Source organism: Leptonychotes weddellii, chromosome 5, assembly GCF_054177405.1.
Source record: "Leptonychotes weddellii isolate Sample4059 chromosome 5, ASM5417740v2, whole genome shotgun sequence".
Lineage (NCBI taxonomy): Eukaryota > Metazoa > Chordata > Mammalia > Carnivora > Phocidae > Leptonychotes > Leptonychotes weddellii.
The window spans coordinates 153,748,058-153,767,124 of NC_138373.1; the positions used below are offsets into that span (position 1 = coordinate 153,748,058).

At 41.5% G+C, this 19,067-nt stretch overlaps 1 protein-coding gene across 1 annotated transcript in view; it reads left to right on the forward strand.

The window, feature by feature from the left end:
- Positions 1-8,133, forward strand: part of WBP2NL (WBP2 N-terminal like) — a 33,147-nt gene extending 25,014 nt beyond the window's left edge. Inside the window, exon 7 of the mRNA XM_081819011.1 lies at positions 8,120-8,133. Coding sequence (XP_081675137.1) covers positions 8,120-8,133 — 14 coding nt within the window. The remainder of the gene's footprint in view (positions 1-8,119) is intronic.
- The last annotated feature ends 10,934 nt before the right edge of the window (positions 8,134-19,067 follow it).

A 19,067-nucleotide genomic window follows, 5' to 3' on the forward strand; every position in this document is an offset into this window, starting at 1 on the left:
ACAGCATTGCTTATATTATTGAAAGGATGGGCCAACCTAAACTTCCATTAGTGAGAGAGAATTTCATAAATTATGGTATACCCATACAGTGGAATATTATGTGGCCACTGAAAATGAAATCTGGATGTAGGAAAAACCTTCTTTAAGAAGATCAAAAACAGGGGCGCCTGGGTGGCTCAGTCGTTAAGCGTCTGCCTTCAGCTCAGGTCATGATCCTAGGGTCCTGGGATCGAGCCCCGCATCGAGCTCCCTGCTCTGCGGGAGGCCTGCTTCTCCCTCTCCCACTCCCCCTGCTTGTGTTTCCTCTCTCACTGTGTCTCTCTCTGTCAAATAAATAAATAAAATCTTTAAAAAAAAAAAGAAAAGATCAAAAACAAAAAACAAAAAAGAAGAAGATCAAAAACAATGAAACAATATAGGAAAGCAGTGATAAGGTTGACTATATCAAAATTTGAAACTTCTATATGACCAAAATGAAAAGACAGGAAACAGAATAGGAGAAAGTTAATCTCCAACATGTATGTTAAACAAATAATTTATAGTCAGAATATATGAAGTTCTCCTACAGGTCAATCAAAAAGAAAAAATGGACAAAAGATGTGAATTCCCAATTAACTGAGGCAATAGGGTGGCTTAGAAACATTTGAAAAGATGTTTATTCAACTTGACTAGTGTTAGGAAAATGCAACTTAACATGAGAAACAATTGTATCTCCAAAGATTTACAAATATTGAAAAGATTGAAAAACTTATGTGTTGGAGAAGGAACACATGTGGGGAAAAGGTTATTTAATACAATATTGGTGAGAATGTAACTTGGTATTAATTTTTAGAAGGAAATTTGGCAGTTCCTTTTAAAGGTTAAAAGATACTCTAGATTTAGCAGTTTCACTTCTCAGTATCTATTCCTGAGAAATCCTTGCACATGTGCACAAAGATGTGTGTAGGAAGTTGTTATTACATTGTTTCTAACATCACAGAATTAAAAATAACCTATGTGTTCACTAATAGTAAATATTTACATAAACTATGGTACATCTAAGCTACATGTGCAAAATTTTCTGTCTTAATGTTAAATGAGAAAGGCAAGTTGTAGGGATTATATACTACAGTGAATTTCAGTCCCATCAGACTGAATGTCCCCATAACAAATAATTTGTAATGTCTCCTTTAGATCATTGGAATGAAATTTGTAGACAACTGTGTATGATTCCATACCATTTCAAACAAAATCAATATACAATACCATAAATGTAATGTAAAGAAATAATAGAAAACTAGTTTGAAGTAAAATTTTAAGTATTTTAATATATAAATGCTCAAATTCCACCATACTAGAAGACAACAAAGTAATCACTTGCTCACCCCCCATACATAGATTCACCAAATTTATAAGCACTAGGAAAGCCAACTGATCCGTGTATGTTGTATTAGTAACTTGAATACCATGCTGGCAATGTCATTTTCCAAAATGAACAATTCTTGACAAATTTCCAAATAAAAGAGTTTAGTTTTCCCTTGATTTACACAGTGGTTGAATTCCTGAAGAATTCTGTGTATATTAAAATCATTTAAAACAGGGTTAGGCTCTAGGCTTAAATGATTAGAAGCACATGTTTCACCTTTATCAATGGCCAGAGATTCATTTGAAAGTCATGAGGGGGTATAGGACAATTGTTTGTTGTGAGGAACTGCCCTGTACTTTTCAGGATATCTAGTATCCTTGATCCTTCACCTATCAGATACGAACGGTGGCCTCTAGCTGTGATAACCAGAAACGCCACCACTTACTTCATAATTGCCCCCTGGGGGTCAATGCCTTCCCTGCTGAGAACTATCGTTCTAGACTATTCTAGACTATTCCAAGGTTTTCAGCCTCTTAAAAGCTCACTGTTCCCCTTATTTTGACCAACTTCCTGATTTAATTGGCCTTTTCTTGCTTTCTTTCGGGCTCATCAAGCAACCTAAAAGTGAGGTCTTAAAAATATTATATCAAGTATTTTTTAGATATATAGCAGAAGGGTTTCAGAAGCTGTAGTGCACAGCATTACCAGGCCCAGAAGACATTTAAATCATATATTTTTTTCTATGTATATTTTGTATGTAGCTGAAAACATGCTGTACATACAGTGTTTCACCTGACACTTTACATTTTCATAGGGTTTTTTTAAATAGCTTTGAGGTATAATTGATATGTTAAAAATTGCATATATTTAATATATATATTTTTAAAGATTTTATTTATTTATTTGACAGAGAGAGAGCACAGTAGGGGAAGCAGCAGGAAGAGGGAGAGGTAGAAGCAGGCTCCCTGCTGAGCAGGGAGCCCTACATGGGGCTTGACCCCAGGACCTGGGGATCATGACCTGAGCCGAAGGCAGCCACTTAATGACTGAGCCACCCAGGCGCTCCTTAATGTATAGTTTGATGAGTTTCATAGGCTTTTGAGAATTCTTCATAAACATTGTTAGTGTTTACATGACATTCTGACAGGGTTGCACCATTATGTGTTTTCTGATCCCTATTTTAAGGTATTTTAGTTGTTTCCAGGTTTTTGCTATTACAGACAACATTGCAATTAACTTCCCTTATATAGAGGTATTTTTTTTTTTTTTCCATCTTGGATTATTTCCTTAAAAGAGGTTAGAGTTACTGATTAATCCTCATTGTAACAATTAGGAAACCAGATGCTCCTATGTTGCTAAGACAGCCTTTCCTAAGGAAGTGGTGGATGTTAATGGGTCTTATGTGAAAAAGGGGGTTATTGAGTCATATATATTTGAAAAAGCCAGGTGAACAGATTTCTTTACTTCATGATTTCTCAGCACCTTGAATATACTAATGAACATAAATCTCCAAGAGGGAGAGACTTTCAAAATATACATATTTTTTCAAAATTATTTGACCTTAGACTATTTTATTCACTAAACGTTTTGGAAAGACTTACTCAGTGGAACAAACTTTGGGAAACACTTTCTGGAATGAGGGGATATTAGAATTAAAGTCCTGTAAGTGTCTGGAATGTGCTAGCCCTTAAAACTCTTCCCAGCAATGAGACAAGTCAAGGACCATTCTTCTTTCCCTTCCAAGAAAAAGAGCTTCATGTCCAGTTTGTAGAGAGCAGGAGATCTTGAAGAAGGCATATGATAATACAGCTCCAGATTTCTCTTAGAAATTACTGGCGCAGGGTCATGGGTATAGGAAGCTGGCATGTCAGCAGCACAAGGGACTGCTGGTATGCCCAGACGACTGTCACAAAGGGAAGAAGAAAAAGGGAAAATGTAGGTTTAACCCTTTTCTGAAGGTTCCAGACAGAGAATTTAGACCATATGGATCTTAAATGTGGGTCACAGGTTCCAGATCTCTTTCTCTTAAAAATTTTTGAGGAAAGTGATAAGATTTTTTTTTTTTTTTTTAAAGATTTATTTATTTATTTGAGAGAGTGAGAATGAGAGAGAGTACATGAGAGGGGAGAGGGTCAGAGGGAGAAGCAGGCTCCTTGCTGAGCAGGGAGCCCGACGCGGGACTCGATCCCGGGACTCCAGGATCATGACCTGAGCCGAAGGCAGTTGCTTAACCAACTGAGCCACCCAGGCGCCCCAAGATTTTTTTTTTCCTTTAAGAGTTTCTTCTTTTCTCACTTCTAAACCTCTCTACATGGGCAGAAGTGACAAGGAGAGGAAGAGGGAGAGATTCTACCAACCAGAGCAGGAATAGGGTTCCCCTCATTCAACTTTTCAGTTTCTGCTGGAATGTGATGGTAAGTTGGGAATAGGGTCAAGGGGTGAGGCCTCTTTTATGCTGGAATAGTTCTCTAAATAACTAATGTCTGGCAGACATATTCTGGGATTAGAATTCTAAAAGAGTAGCAACTAGACTTTGTCTTCTGCTCTGCATTCTAGGTGGATTTAAAAAAAATGATCTATTTATTTGAGAGAGAGAGCATGTGTGAGTGGGGGGAGGGACAGAGGGGGAGAATCCTCAAGCAGACTTCTCGCTGAGTGCAGACCCCAATGTGGGTGTGGGGGTGGGGGGGAGCCTTGATCTCATGACCCTGAGATCATGACCTGAGCTGAAACCAAGAGTCAGATACTTGACTGACTGAGCCACCCAGGTGCCCCTGTACCAGGTGGATTTGAAGTGAGGTTCAGTGACCTAGAAGGATTAGTAAGTCCAAGTCTCCTGAAGGTGGAATTCTATCATGTTCTCCCCTGCAAAGGGAACTGAGGTTCAGTGACCTAGAAGGGTTAGTAAGTCCAAGTCTCCTGAAGGTGGAATTCCATCATGTTCTCCCCTGCAAAAGGAACCTGTTCACCTGTTTCACCGATTATAACCAAAGGTTATAATCAAAGGTTGTGATTATATACAGATGGGACCAAGCAGAGCCACAGTTTGGACCCGTTTGGAGCTATGTGACACACATACTCTTAGCTCCCACTGCCTGGTGCAGCTGTTCCCCCAAAAGACTCAGTCAGATTCTTTCTATAAGAAGCACATCGTATAAGGAGAGTTTTGGGTCTTGTGTATTCAAAGGGATCTGGTTTTGCTCCACCTATCATAAGTCCAACAAGAATTCAGCTAGGCCTGTTATGTGCTGAAAGCATTGATGCTGGGTCATTCAGCTCCCCACTGACATTTTTAAAAATATTTTATTTATTTATTTGAGAGAGAGAGAGAGTGCACAAGTTGGGAGGGGGCAGGGGGAGAGGGAGAAGCAGACTTCCCGCTGAGCAAGGAGCCCACCGTAGGGCTCGATCCCAGGATCCTGAGATCATGACCTGAGCCGAAGGCAGACGCTTAATGGACTGAACCACCCAGGCGCCCGCCCCTCCACTGACATTTTGGATGCTTCCTTCCTGACTCACTCCCTGAGCTGGTGGATTCTTTCTTCTTCCTGTCTCTTTCCCAACTGCAATACAGAAACTACTCTTGCTTTCTGTACTTTGTCTCCTCATTTCCTATTAGGAATACAAAGGGAAAGGAAGAAGGCCTTTTATCTCTGGACTATCTGGTAGTGAACCCACAAAATAAGCATCTAAATACTCTTTTTCCTGGATGAGTGGATGCTTGTCAGCCTGCTGGTGCAGAGCCTTCCTGGCTTGACTGTCCTGTGGAATCAAGGGGAAAATGTACAGTTGGTGGGATTTTTCAATCCATAGATTAATATATGCAGGAAATATTGCATGTCTTTGTTTTCTTTTAATTTAGTTCTGTTATAAAGATCCCCACCACCATCTGCCTTGCTGGTGGGCTCCCCCAAACTTCTGAGATTATGCAAAGGTATCCAGATCTTATGCGGCATCAAGATGCCAGGAAGGCCCTTCCAGGCATCAGATTACTTCTGAAACAACCACTGCCCAGTCCTGGCGGTTCATTAAGTCTGATAGCTCGGTTATTTCCTTATGTCCCTGGAATCTTGGGTGGGGCCTGGCAGCTGGGTTTCAGAGATCCAACTCCATGTACCATGTCACCTGTGAACACTGGGGAGCAGGACCCCAAACCCTACTCCTTGAGAGGCTCCAGTTCCTTTCCGAACCTCTCAGATTCTCCAGTACCCCATCCCCTCTACTTCTTGAGCACGCATTGTAATCCTAATCTCAGGATTTGGGTTTCCACAGAAGATAATAGAGAGCCTTTGCCTTCATGTTGACTTGGCTTTTCTTGCCCACTGCCTGGCTGCTTGCTTGAAATTATGTATGTGTGACTATGTATAGAATGTAAAGACCCAATCCAAATTCATACTGCACAGGTTCCTTATCCATCTGGTAGAAAGTAAAACATGGGGCATCCATCCTAACCTTTCCCTGGAGTGCCTTTAGGAGAGGGGAGATGGTGTGGCACACTCGACCATGGACTGCTGGAGAATAAACTCTTGAAGATTCTTAAATGGCTCAAGAAGAAGGGATTCTGTCTAAGGGAAAGGGTCTATAGATTCCACCAGCCATTTGATTAGTCTAGCTATGTATTTAGTAACTAATATTAAAAAACTTGTATAATATTTAGTAATCAGCATTTATTATTAAAAATAAAACATTTTTTAATTGAACTGAGCATTAATAAGTAGCTACTAATATTGAAAACAGTTGTTAAATTCCTTTTAAGGTCTAAATAGTCATTTGACAAATCTGTGAGTGCCCTAGCCAAAGCCAGTGGGGCTAGATTTTTGAGCTGTAAGAAAAAGCAAGGACAATTTCATCCTCCACCTCTGAGAGAGGTAATGCTCATCTCCTGGGTTTGGAGAGGAGTTATCAGAATGTGCCTTGCTCTCCTCTTTCACCATGTATGTGTGTAGAATGCTTTCTGCCTACCCCTCTCCCCACTGCAATACTATACTCCTTTTGGCTGCCTAGCAAAGTTCTATTCATCTGCTAAGTCTCGACTCAAAGGCTCTATGAAACCTTCTTGAACTTCCCAATCAAATTCAGATGTTATTTCTTCCTCTGTCCCACTCTATTTTGTGCACGACTCCATTAGAGAGCATTTACAGAGTGAATTGTCACTGTTGGTTTATATGTCTGTCTCTGCCCTGAACTGTGAGTTCTCTGAGGACATTTATTGGGCCATTACTCCTAGTGCTGTAGAGAGGGGACAAAGTCGTTTAAAATATAGTCCCTGTCTTCTAAGAACTTACTGATCAGCGCTTTAGGGCAAAAAGGGAACTAGTTGTTAGGTAATTGTTTGCCTCACTCTGCCACTCTTCTGGAGGATCCAGGGAAAAGAATTTCTGGTTATTGTTTTAATATAGGCTTTATTACTATCTAGATATGGTGAGGCCATCAGATCAGGAGACAGCTGCCATTGGGAAGATAATTTGTTATACTTACAGATGCAAAGGCAGGGGCAGGCCACGCCATGGGCGCCACACAGGAAAGCACCAGGGATGAGGGGAAACTGGACCAGAGTCTTTATTGTGGTTTCCATGGGAAGGAACAGGCGAGGCAGGGTAAGCAGGTTTAGGTTTGCACAGTTTGAGTAATTTCAGCGGGCTCGGGGGCAGAGAGGCTATCCCTGGTTGTCTAGTACCTGGCGCAGGGATGATTAGAGCAGGTAGAGCTTCATAAAAGAGATGTGTGGGGGAATGACCCCAGAATGGTTTGCTTCCTTTTGAAAGGCACATTTACTGGCAGGTTGTTTACCATCTTTAGAAACTGGCAACCTCGAGAGGGGCAGTCCCTTTAGGGGTAGCAAGTCCCCAGATGTCCAAGTATCAGAATACAGAAAATAAAAGATATGATTAATACAGTGGCCTTCCTCTTTGGGTTCCCTAACGCTGGATGGAATCTCTGAAAATCAGGGTGAAAAGTTCTTTCTTCTGAGAAGCTTTTTCTGAACTCCCCTTCCAGAATAATTGCCCTTCTGCTGAGCTTATATTGTTTCTGGTGAAAAACTGTGCCAAACTTATTGGGATTGTTTGCGTGCCCATCTCCTCCATGACCTATGCGCTCCTTGAGAACAGAGGCTGTATATCCCATTGCAGGGACACCTAGTGGGTGTCCAGCAAATATTTGTTGAGGGAATAAAGATGTGAAAAATTGTGTTTCTTGCTTTATGAGGTACACACACAACACATACATACACCACTAAATTCTAGCCACCAGTTGAAGATTATAATTTGCAAGATAAGTTTTGTTTGGCAGGCTGTTAGAGAGGATTAGAATTTCAGATTTTAGAGAAAGCTGTCCCTTCTCTGGCTGGTTGAGTTGACCAGTCCTGAAGGCATGGTTATGTTTCACCTCTTCCTACCCCACAGCCATGGTTTATATGGTTCCTATTGGCCAAAGCCACGGCTGGCAAGGTGATCCCATAGACCTCATCTGGTGTTGAAAGGCCTTTGAAAGTGAATTAATGATCATTACTGGAGTTGGATGCCAGGCAATGTGCTAAAGCACTTCATAAGCATGTCTCACTTCATCCCCGTAGCAATCCAGTGAGGTGAGCACTATTCATGTCTTCATTTTACAGCTAAACATACTAAAGCTGGGAGACCTTAAGAAACCCAAGAATCCATACCTATTGAGTGGCGGATGCAGGACATGAACTCAGGCTGATTCCAGAGCCTGCTACCCCAACCTCTGACTGAGGAACCCACCCCCGAGCATCATCCTCTTTTCATCCCACAGGTGCCAAGCAGTAGGAGGTGTTTCCTTGCATGTGGTGGCTCGATCCTCTCCGCACATCTGTGAGGTCCTGGTGAGCTCTGAGTCCTTTCCTTGTTGTGGGCTTGATCCCTGCTGGTCCGAGGGCGTCCAGTATGGTCCAGTAGGTCAGAGAGGGCTCAGATTTCTCACAGGGCCAGAAGATTGGTTCCAGATCCTCTGCTGCCATGTGACTGGGGTGTGGGGGTTGGAGAGCCCAAGGCTAGCTGCCCTCAAGTCAGCTAAGCTGGTACAGGAAAGAGGGAACCCTGGAATCTTTGAGTTTTCCTTGGCCTCATGCCCTCACCACAGGCCTGCCATCTGTGGCCTTAGTAATGCCCCTGAGTCAAGAGTATGAATAACAGACGGGAGGTGAAGAGTTTGAGACAGGCAGGAATTATGTCCATTTATGAACTAACGAAGCACCCTGCCAGGCACTTCACAGGCATAATCTAGCAAGGTGAGTGCTTGGACCCCCATCTCACAGATTGAGAAACTGGGGCAGAGAGGGAAGCAAATTGCCTAAGGCACACAGCTACCTAGTAAGTGACAGGGCAGGATCTGAACTAGGTTTCGCTTCTCATTCACACACACTCATTTATTGAATGCCTTTTTTTTTTTTTTAAGATTTTGTTTATTTATTTATTTGACAGAGAGAGAGAAACAGCATGAGAGGGGATAGGGTCAGAGGGAGAAGCAGGCTTCCCGCTGAGCCGGGAGCCCAATGTGGGACTCGATCCCAGGACTCCGGGATCATGACCTGAGCCGAAGGCAGTCACTTAACCAACTGAGCCACCCAAGCGCCCATATTGAATGCCTTTTGTGTTCCATCTCTGTGCACTTGGGATATCAGTGAGCAGACGAAAGTCCCTGCTCTTACGGAGCTTACATTGTAGTGATACTAAGATGTAATCAGTACATAAGTGATATGATATAACTAGGCATATCGTATTCAAACTGCAGAAGAAGCAAAGACAGAGAAGTTGATGAGAGTTATGGAAAAGTACAGAGCTAAGTGTGGGAGATTGGGAATGCCAGGGGGTTGGCAGAGGGGGCAGACTGTAACAGAACCTTGTCAAGTAGGTAATGTCTGAGTGAAGATTGGAAGGATAAAGGAGGTGAGGGAGCTAGCCATGCAGATATCTGTGGAAGCGTGTTCTAGGCAGAGGAAACAGCTAGCGTAGAGGCAGCTTAATTCCAGGGTGACTCAAGACATAGATGAATGTGAGAAGACTCCTATTCTCAAGGAAGGAAAATGCTTGAAAACAGATTGCAAGCCAATCAGAGTGAGAGAGATCTGAACCAGCCCACGTAATACAGCTTGGGGATGGAGACTGATTTCTAGGTTCTCGTTAGAAAACAGGCCTTCTTCCTGCCTATGTCCTGAGGAGAAAAAAGAAGCTAATGTAACCGAAGAGGCTGGGGTCACCCTGGCTATACACCCTCCATTAAAGCCTGCTTGCTGTTTCAACACCTCTGCCGTGCCCTTGGTCTCTCTGTTCCTGAGGGCATCTGTGATATGTACTGCCTGGTGCTGGTTCCTCAGGACTGCCCTGCAGGCAGCTTGGACAGGCCTGGACTCTCAGCTTCCTGGCTGGGCTCTGCACTTGTCTTCATTCAATGGTTCATTGTCTGGTTCCGAGACAGATGGATCTTCTTAGTGCTGATGTCTCTGAATCCCCTCAATGGAGTCCTTGCCTGAGTTGGGGAAGCCTGCTCGCTGACTCTCCATAGAGAGGGGCACTGGGACAAATTGATGTGAGAGCTGTAGGCTCACCACTTGTTCATGTTGCTGCCCAGTATTGTGTCTGGGCTTCCTAAGGATCAGTTCAGGTCAAGTACTTACTGAGGCTGCTTTATACCAGCCCTGTGCTCTGAGGAATCTGACCGTGCCCTGATCTGGAGGCTGCTCCAGAAATAGATAGTTTTATTATGTTTTGCAAGTTTCCACCCTGGACCCCACCCACCCGTAAGATAGGATGGTAGCAGATAAGTACTCCACCCTCTGTGTGATCTCCCTGGGGAGGTTGTCTGGAGCTCCTCTAAGCTTGCTCCGATGGTCTTATTTTCCTTGGTCCTCATACCTCTGTTTGGGCTTTGATGTACCTCAGTTTGGGAACTATTTTAGAAATATTTCCACTCCAGCTTGGGCTTCTCCCTTGGACCTAATTCTTGCATTAGACCTCTGGCTTTTACCTGATGATAATGAGAGAGAGAGAGAGAGAGAGAGAAACTCTTAATTCCTGACAAAAGTGCAATGATAGAGGCCTGCACGGGGTTTAGGGGAGGGGTTCCGGCCAGCCTAAGGTTGTTTTATAGGCTTTCCTGGAGAAGAGGATGCCTGTATTGTTTGGATGCCCCAACCAGGAAGGCCCTTGGTCTGGGCGTATGGTCTATCTAGTCTTAGTAAGGAGACCAGTTGTCCCCTTATGCAAATATTCTTGCCTGCAAATCCTCCTGCTTCCTTCATAGATTGATTCCTAAATAGGAGACAAGGGTTTTCTGGTCCAACATGTAAGGGGCTTGGAAGTCAAAACTCCCAACCTCACAAGAAAAAGGTGAACAAACTGCAAATCATCTACTTTTCTTAGATCCATCAGAAAATGGAAGTCATAGGGCAGAGTGCTGCCTGCAAAATTGGACAGACAGGTGGATACAGATAATCACAACTTACCAAGAGCAAAAGCTCAGGTAAGGAACCCCAGTGGTGGAGCTAGTACCAGGGTGGGAATACTTAACAGTAATTGATGAATTGCTGGAAGCTTTGTGTAGACAAACTTGAGAGTTAAAAATTTCAGGGAGGGGGCTACTTTTAGGGGGAGCCTGACATTTTTGTGAGTTTTGCCTCCAAGAGTCCTGCCAGGTCCCCCACAATAAAGAGTGAAGAAAAATCCTTTTGTGCTTCCAGCAGGGGGAATAGAAAAGTAGCTATTTTAAAAATACATCCAGAGCATTATGTTCTCCTTAACATGGACTGCCCTCAAGAGAAACTACTTAACCAGAGCCTAACTGGCCCAGGGAAGGGAAATACCCAAGGCCAGCTAAAGGCTAAATACCTTTAGCCTTTCTGCCTTAGCTAAGGGGGTGGGGGAAACGCAGCAACTGAGAAGCATTTGTGAAGGTTAAAGCCCATGGGCTCATTAAAAGACTGACACCTAATCATAGGACTATAGAATGCTTCCCTTCCCCCAACACCTTACTACCACATCAGTAGGGCCCCTGCATAATAACGGGATTACAAATGAAAGAACTGCATATCTCAGACCTTATTTCTTTTTATTTTTTATTTTTTTAAGATTTTATTTATTTATTCATGAGAGACAGAGAGAGAGAGGCAGAGGGAGAAGCAGGCTCCCAAGGAGCAGAGAGCCCGATGCGGGACTCGATCCCAGGACCCTGGGATCATGACCTGAGCCGAAGGCAGACGCTTAACCATCTGAGCCACCCAGGCGCCCTCTCAGACCTTATTTAAGACGTCTCTAGGGGGGCAGCTGGGTGGCTCAGTCCTTCGGCTCAGGTCATGATCCCAAGGTCCTGGGATCGAGCCCCGCATCGGGATCCCTGCTCGTCGGGAAGTCTGCTTCTCCTGCTTCCTCTCCCTCTGCTTGTGTTCCCTCTCTCCCTGTCTCTCTCTCTCTGTGTCAAATAAATAAATAAAAATCTTAAAAAAAAAAAAAGATGTCTCTAGGGAAATACAAGGACAAGGGGGGGTGGGAGGGGAGATAAAAATAAGAACACCAGAGGAAATTTACCTCTAACAACCTGTAGCTACAGTAAACAGTGAGCACAGCCTACCTCCAAACCAGATAAACTAAAGCCTCACACTTGAGGCCTATTTTCTTCCACCCTTTTTACACAGTATATTATGTCTGGCTTTCAGCATAAAACTACAAATCATACCAAAATACAAAAAAAAAACACAACTTGGACAGAGCAAGCATCAGAATCAGACTCATAAATGGCAAAGATGTTGGAATTATCAGACTGGAAATTTAAAACATTAATATGCTAAGGGCTCTAATGGAAAAAGTGGACAACATTCAAGAACAGATGGGTCATGTAAGCAGAGAGATGGAAACTCTAAGAAACAATCAAAGGAAATGCTAGAAATAAAAAAACATTGTAACAGATGGGGCGCCTGGGTGGCTCAGTTGGTTAAGCGACTGCCTTCGGCTCAGGTCATGATCCTGGAGTCCCGGGATCGAGTCCCGCATCGGGCTCCCTGCTCGGCAGGGAGTCTGCTTCTCCCTCTGACTCTCCTCCCTCTCATGCTCTCTGTCTCTTATTCTCTCTCTCGCAAATAAATAAAATCTTAAAAATAAAAAATAAAGATTTAAAAAAAAACCAAACAAAAAAAACATTGTAACAGAAATGAAGCACACCTCTGGTGAGTTCATCACTGAACTGGACATGGCCAAGGAAAGAATCCATGAGTTTGAACATATGTCACTAGTAACCTCCTAAACGAAGAGAAAAAGGAATGAAAAATATGGCACAAAATACCCAAGAACTGTGGGATAGTTACAAAATGTGTAGCACACCTGTAAAGAAGAAAAAAGATAGAAACAAACGAAATATTTGAAATAATAATGACTGAGAATTTTCCAAAATTAATGACAGATAAACCACAAATCTAGGAATCTTAAAGTATACTAAAAAGGATAAATACTGAAAAAATCTACAATTGGGCAGATCATATTGAAATTGTTTTAAAAAAAAAAAATTGAAGACAAAGGGAAAATATTGAAAGAAGCCAGAAGGGAAAATGCTTACCTGTAGAGGAACAAGGATAAGAATTAATCAGACATGGGGCACCTGGGTGGCTCAGTTGGTTAAGCGACTGCTTTCGGCTCAGGTCACGATCCTGGAGTCCTGGGATCAAGTCTGCTCGTACTTAGTGAGGAGTCTGCTTCTCCCTCTGACCCTCCTCCATCACATGCTCTCTCTCTCAGTCTCCCTCTCAAATAAATAAATAAAATCTTAAAAAAAAAGAATTACATCAAACTTCTCTTCAGAATCCATACAAGTAAGAGAAGAGTGTAATGAAATATTTAAAGCATTAAAAGAAAAATAATGTAGAATTCTATATCCAGTAAAATTATCCTCAAAAATAAAGAAGAAATACTTTCTCAAAGAAAAATTGAGGGAATTTGTCACCAACAGAGCTGCCTTGCAATAAATGTTAAAAGAAGGTTTTAGAGAGAAAGAAAATTATATACGTTAGAAACTTGGATGTACATACAGAAAGGAAGAGTGCTAGAGGAGGAATAAATGAACGTAAAATGAAATCCTTTAGTCTTCTTAATTGATCTGACAGATAACAGTTTGTTCAAAGTAATAATAGCAACAGCAACAGTGTATTCACTGATTATAACTTATGGATAAGTGAAGTGAATGACACAATGTTATAGGGAAGAATGGGAAATACTCTGTTATGGGGTATTTGCTCTATTTGTGAAGCAGTATAATGCTATGTAAAAGTGGACTTGGATTAGTTGTAAATGTATATGGCAAACTCTAGAGGAACCACTTTAAAAAGTTAGAAAAAAATAGTATAAATGATATTGCAAGAGAGGAGAGAAAATGGAATCATGTAAAATGCTTAATTAAAACCAGGGAAGGCAGAAAAAGTGTAGAAAGCAAAAAGAATAAGAAAAAAAAAAAAAAAGAACAAGGACAATGGATAGAGGATGGTAAAAAAAAATGGTAGATATTGATCCAACTCTATCAATAATCACTTTTTAAAAGATTTTATTTATTTATTTGTCAGAGAGCACAAGCAGGGGGAGTGGCAGGCAGGTGGAGAAGCAGGCTCCCTGCTGAGCAAGGAGCCCAATGTGGGACTCATCCCAGGATCATGTCCTGAGCCAAAGGCAGACGCTTAACTGACTGAGCGACCCAGGCATCCCTCAATAATCATTTTGAATACTAACAGCCTAATACACAAATCAAAAGAGAGACTGTCAGAGTGGATTAAAAAAACAAGACCCAACTATATATTGTCTACAAGAAACCCACTCTAAATATAAAGACACAGGGGCGCCTGGGTGGCTCAGTCATTAAGCGTCTGCCTTCGGCTTGGGTCCTGATCCCAGGGTCCTGGGATAGAGCCCCGCATCGGGCTTCCTGCTCCGCGGGATGCCTGCTTCTCCTTCTCCCACTCTCCCTGCTTGTGTTCCCTCTCTCGCTGTGTCTCTGTCAAATAAATGTGTCAAATAAATAAATAAAATCTGTGTCAAATAAATAAAATCTTAAAAAATATATATATATATATATAAAGACACAGATAGGTTAAGAGAAAAGGGATAGAAAAAGTCTTGGAGATTAGTTGCACAACAATGTGAATATACTTAACACCATTGAACTGTACACTTAAAAATGGCTAAGATGGTAAATTTTAAGTGTATTTTACCACGAGATTTTTAAAAAGAAAAAGGGATTGGGCACCTGGGTGGCTCAGTTGGTTAAGTGACTGCCTTCAGCTCAGGTCATGATCCTGGAGTCCCAGGATCGAGTCCTGCATCAGGCTCCCTGCTCATCAGGGAGTCTGCTTCTCCCTCTAATCCTCCCCTCTCTCGTGCTCTCTCTCTCTCTCAAATAAATAAAAAAATCTTAAAAAAAAAGAAAAAGAAAAAGGGATGGGGTAAGATATACTTTGCTAACACAAACCAAAAGAAAACCAGGAAGCCATACTAATTTCAAACAAAGCTGACTTCAGAGCAAAGAAAATTATCAGAGAGAAGAAGGGGCATTATATAATGATAAAAGGGTTAATTCTCCAAGAAGACCTAACAATCCTTAATGCATATGCACCTAACACCAGAGAACCAAAATATATGAAACAAAAACAGAGAACTATAAGGAGAAATAGACAAATCCACTAATATAGTTGGAGAATTCAGCGCCCCTCTATCACTAACAGATCCAGCAGGCAGAAAATCAGGATGTAGTTGAACTAAATAGCACTATCAAACAACTAGATCTAATGGGTAATTATAGAATACTTCATCGAGTAACAGCAGAATATGCATTCTTCTCAAGCTCATATGGAACATTCACCAAGAGAGACCACATTCTGGGACACAAAACACACCTTAACAAATTTAAAAATACAGAAATCATACAAAGTATACTCTCAAACTGCAATGAAATTAAACAAGTCAATAAGAGAAAGATAGATTAAGCAACACACTTCTAAATAACACATGGGTCAAAGAGGTCTCAAAGAAGTGAAAAAAATTATGCATATATAATTTTAAAGATTTATTTATTTGAGAGAGAGAGAATCCTTAAGCAGACTCCTCACTGAGTGTGGAGCCTGATGTGGGGCTTGATCCCAGGTCCCTGAGATCATGACTTGAGCTGAAATCAAGCCGGCCTCTTAACTGACGGAGTCATCCAGGCACCCCAAAGTCAAAATATATTTTGAACTATATTAAACTGTGGGATGTAGTAAAAGATGTAAAATCAGTATTCTAAGCTTTTACCTTACAAAACTAGAGAAAAACCAGCTTAAATCCAAAGTAAGCAGAAGAAAAGAAATTAGAACAGAAATCAATAGAATTGAAAAGAGAGTCAATAGAGAAAAACAAAACCAAAATTAGTTCTTTGAAGAAAATCAATAAAATTGTAAACTTCTAGCTTGGTTAATTAAGAAAAAAGACACAAATTTCTAATATCAGAAATGAAAAGGGGGTGGGGTGGGCAAAATGCATGAAGGGGAGAGAGAAATACAGGTCTCCAGTTACGGAATGAGTAAGTCACGAGAATAAAAAGCAGAGTATAAGGGGTGGGGTGCCTGGGTGGATCAGTCGGTTAGGCATCTACCTTCAGCTTGGGTCATGATCCTGGGGCCCTGGGGATGGAGCCCTGCACTGGGGTCCCTGCTTGTGGGGAGCCTGCTTTGCCCTCTCCTCCCCACTTGTGCTCTCTCTCTCTCTCAAATAAATAAAATCTTTTAAAAATAATAAAATAAAAAGCAGAGCATAAGGAATAGTCAATGATACTGTAATAGCGATGTGATGGGACAGATGGTAACTATATTGGTGAACACAGTGTAGTGTACAAACTTATCAAATCACTGAGTTGTACACCTGAAACTAACGTAATGTGTGTCAGTTATACTCAAAAAAATAGAGTAACTAAAAAAAAAAGCGGGGCAATCACTACTGATCCCATGGACATTAAAAGGACAATAAGGAATATATTTTTTAAAGATTTTATTTATTTGACAGAGAGACACAGCGAGAGAGGGAACACAAGCAGGGGGAATGGGAGAGGGAGAAGCAGGCCTCCCGCCAAGCAGGGAGCCCGATGCGGGGCTCGATCCCAGGACCCTGGGATCATGACCCGAGCCGAAGGCAGACGCTTAATGACTGAGCCACCCAGGTGCCCCCCCCCACCTTTTTAAAAAAAGATTTTTTTTATTTGTTGGATAATAAGGAATATTATAAATACCTCTATGCCCACAAATTTGGTAACCTAGATGAAATGGACCAATCTATCAAAACAGTCTACCGAAAGGCACAATCTACCAATCTACACAATCTGCCAAAACGCACAAAGAAAAATAGATCATTTGTATAGGCCTATATCTATTAAATAAATTGAGTCTGTAACTAATAGCCTTCCAAAAAAGAAAGCACTAGGCCCAGATGGGTTAACTGGTACATTGTACCAAACATTTAAGGAAGAATGATATTTTCTGTTCCAGAAAATAGAAACAGAAGGTATACTTCTTAAATCATTCTATACAACCAGCATTAACCTTATATCAAAACCAGGTAGACATTTTAAGAAAACTACAAATTAGTATCTCTCATAAACATAGATGCAAAGATCCTCAAAAAATATTAGCAAGATGAATTCAATAATATACAAAAAAGAATTATACACCATAACCAAGTGGAATTTAATCCAGGTACTCAAGGCTGGTTTAAAATTCTAATGTGATCCATCATATCAATGGGCTAAAAAAATTGTATGATTATATCAGTAGATGCAGAAAAAGCATTTGACAAAATCCAACACTCCTTCATGATAAAATATTTCAGTAAACTAGGATTAGAGAGAACTTGTCAACTTGATAAAGAACATCTACAAAAAAACCTACAGCTAGGGGTGCCTGGGTGGCTCAGTTAGTTAGGCATCCAATTCTTGATTTCAGCTCAGGTTATGATCTTGGGGTTAGGAGATCAAGCCCCACGTCAGGCTCTGTGCTGGGCATGGAGCCTGCTTGAGATTCTCTCTCGCCCTCTCCTGCCCCTCTCCCCCCTCAAAAAAGAGGGCGCCTGGGTGGCTCAGTCAGTTAAGCGATTGCCTTCGGCTCAGGTCATGATCCTGGAGTCCCGGGATCAAGTCCTGCATTGGGCTCCCTGCTCAGTGGGGAGTCTGCTTCTCCCTCTCCCGCTCCCCTGCTCTTGTGCTCTCTCTCTCTCTCACTCTCTCTCTCAAATAAATAAATAAAATCTTTAAAAAACAAAACAAAACAAAAAATCTATAGCTAACATCACACTCAGTAATGAACAACTAGATGCTTTTCTGCCAAGATCAGAAAGAAGGAAAGGATATTCCCTTACCACTATTATTCAGCATGGTACTGCAAGCCCTGGCTAATGCAATAAGACAAGAGAAGGAAATAAAAGATAAACAGATTGGGAAGGAAGAAATAAAACTGTATTTGTAGATGACATGATTACCTATGTAGAAAATTCTAAAGAATTGACCGGAAAACCGAACCAAAACAAAACAAAACCCTCCTGAAACTAGTAAGTGATTGTAGCAAAGTTGCAGGATACAAGGTTAATGTACAAGTCAGTTATTTCCTGTATGCCAGTGATAAATAATTGGAATTTTTTTTTTTTAAGATTTTATTTATTTATTTGACAGAGAGATAGCGAGAGCAGGAACACAAGCAGGGGGAGTGGGAGAGCGAGAAGCAGGCTTCCTGCCGAGCAGGGAGCCCGATGTGGGACTCGATCCCAGGACCCTGGGATCATGACCTGAGCCGAAGGCAGACGCTTAACGACTGAGCCACCCAGGCGCCCTTGGAATTTTCAATTTAAAACACAATACCATTTGGGGGGGATGCCTGTGTAGCTTAGTTGAGTGGCCGACTCTTGATTTCTGCTCAGGTCATGATCTCAGGGCCCTGGGATTGAGCCCTTGTCAGGCTTTGTGCTCAACGAGGAGTCCACATCAGGATCCTGTCTCTCCCTCTGCCCCTTCCCGCTCCCCACGCTCACTTGCTCTCTCTCTCTCTCTCAAATAAATGGATCTTTAAAAAAAACACAACACAGTACCATTGGGGCATCAGTTGGGTGTCTGACTCTTGGTTTTGGCTCAGGTCATGATCTCATGGGTCTTGGGATTGAGCCCTGCATTGGACTCCCCACTTGGTGTTGGTGGTGGGGTCTACTTGAGGATTCTCTCCCTCTACCCCTTCCCCCCTCCCTCAAATAAATAAATAAATAAATAAATCTTTTTTAAAAAACAAACACAATACCATTTACCAAAGAAAAGGAAATACTTAGGCATACATTTTACAAAACACATACAAGATCTATATTGGGTAGAACTACAAAATTCTGATGAAAGAAATTCTAAATGGAGAGATTCAAGGATAGGAAGAATCAATATTATCAAGATATTAGTTCTTCCTGTTTGATCTATAGATTCAACATAATCCTAATCAAAATTCTAGCAAGTTATTCTGTGGATATTGGCAAATTGATCCTAAATTTTATATGGGGAAGCAAAAGATCATGAGTAGCCAATACAATATTGAAGAACAACATCAAATTTGGAAGACTACCTCTATCCAACTTCAAGACCTGCTCTAAACCTACAGTAATCAAGACAGTGTGGTACTGGCAATAGAATGGACAGACCACATAAATATAGTCAACTGATACTTGTTTTTTTTAAGATTTTA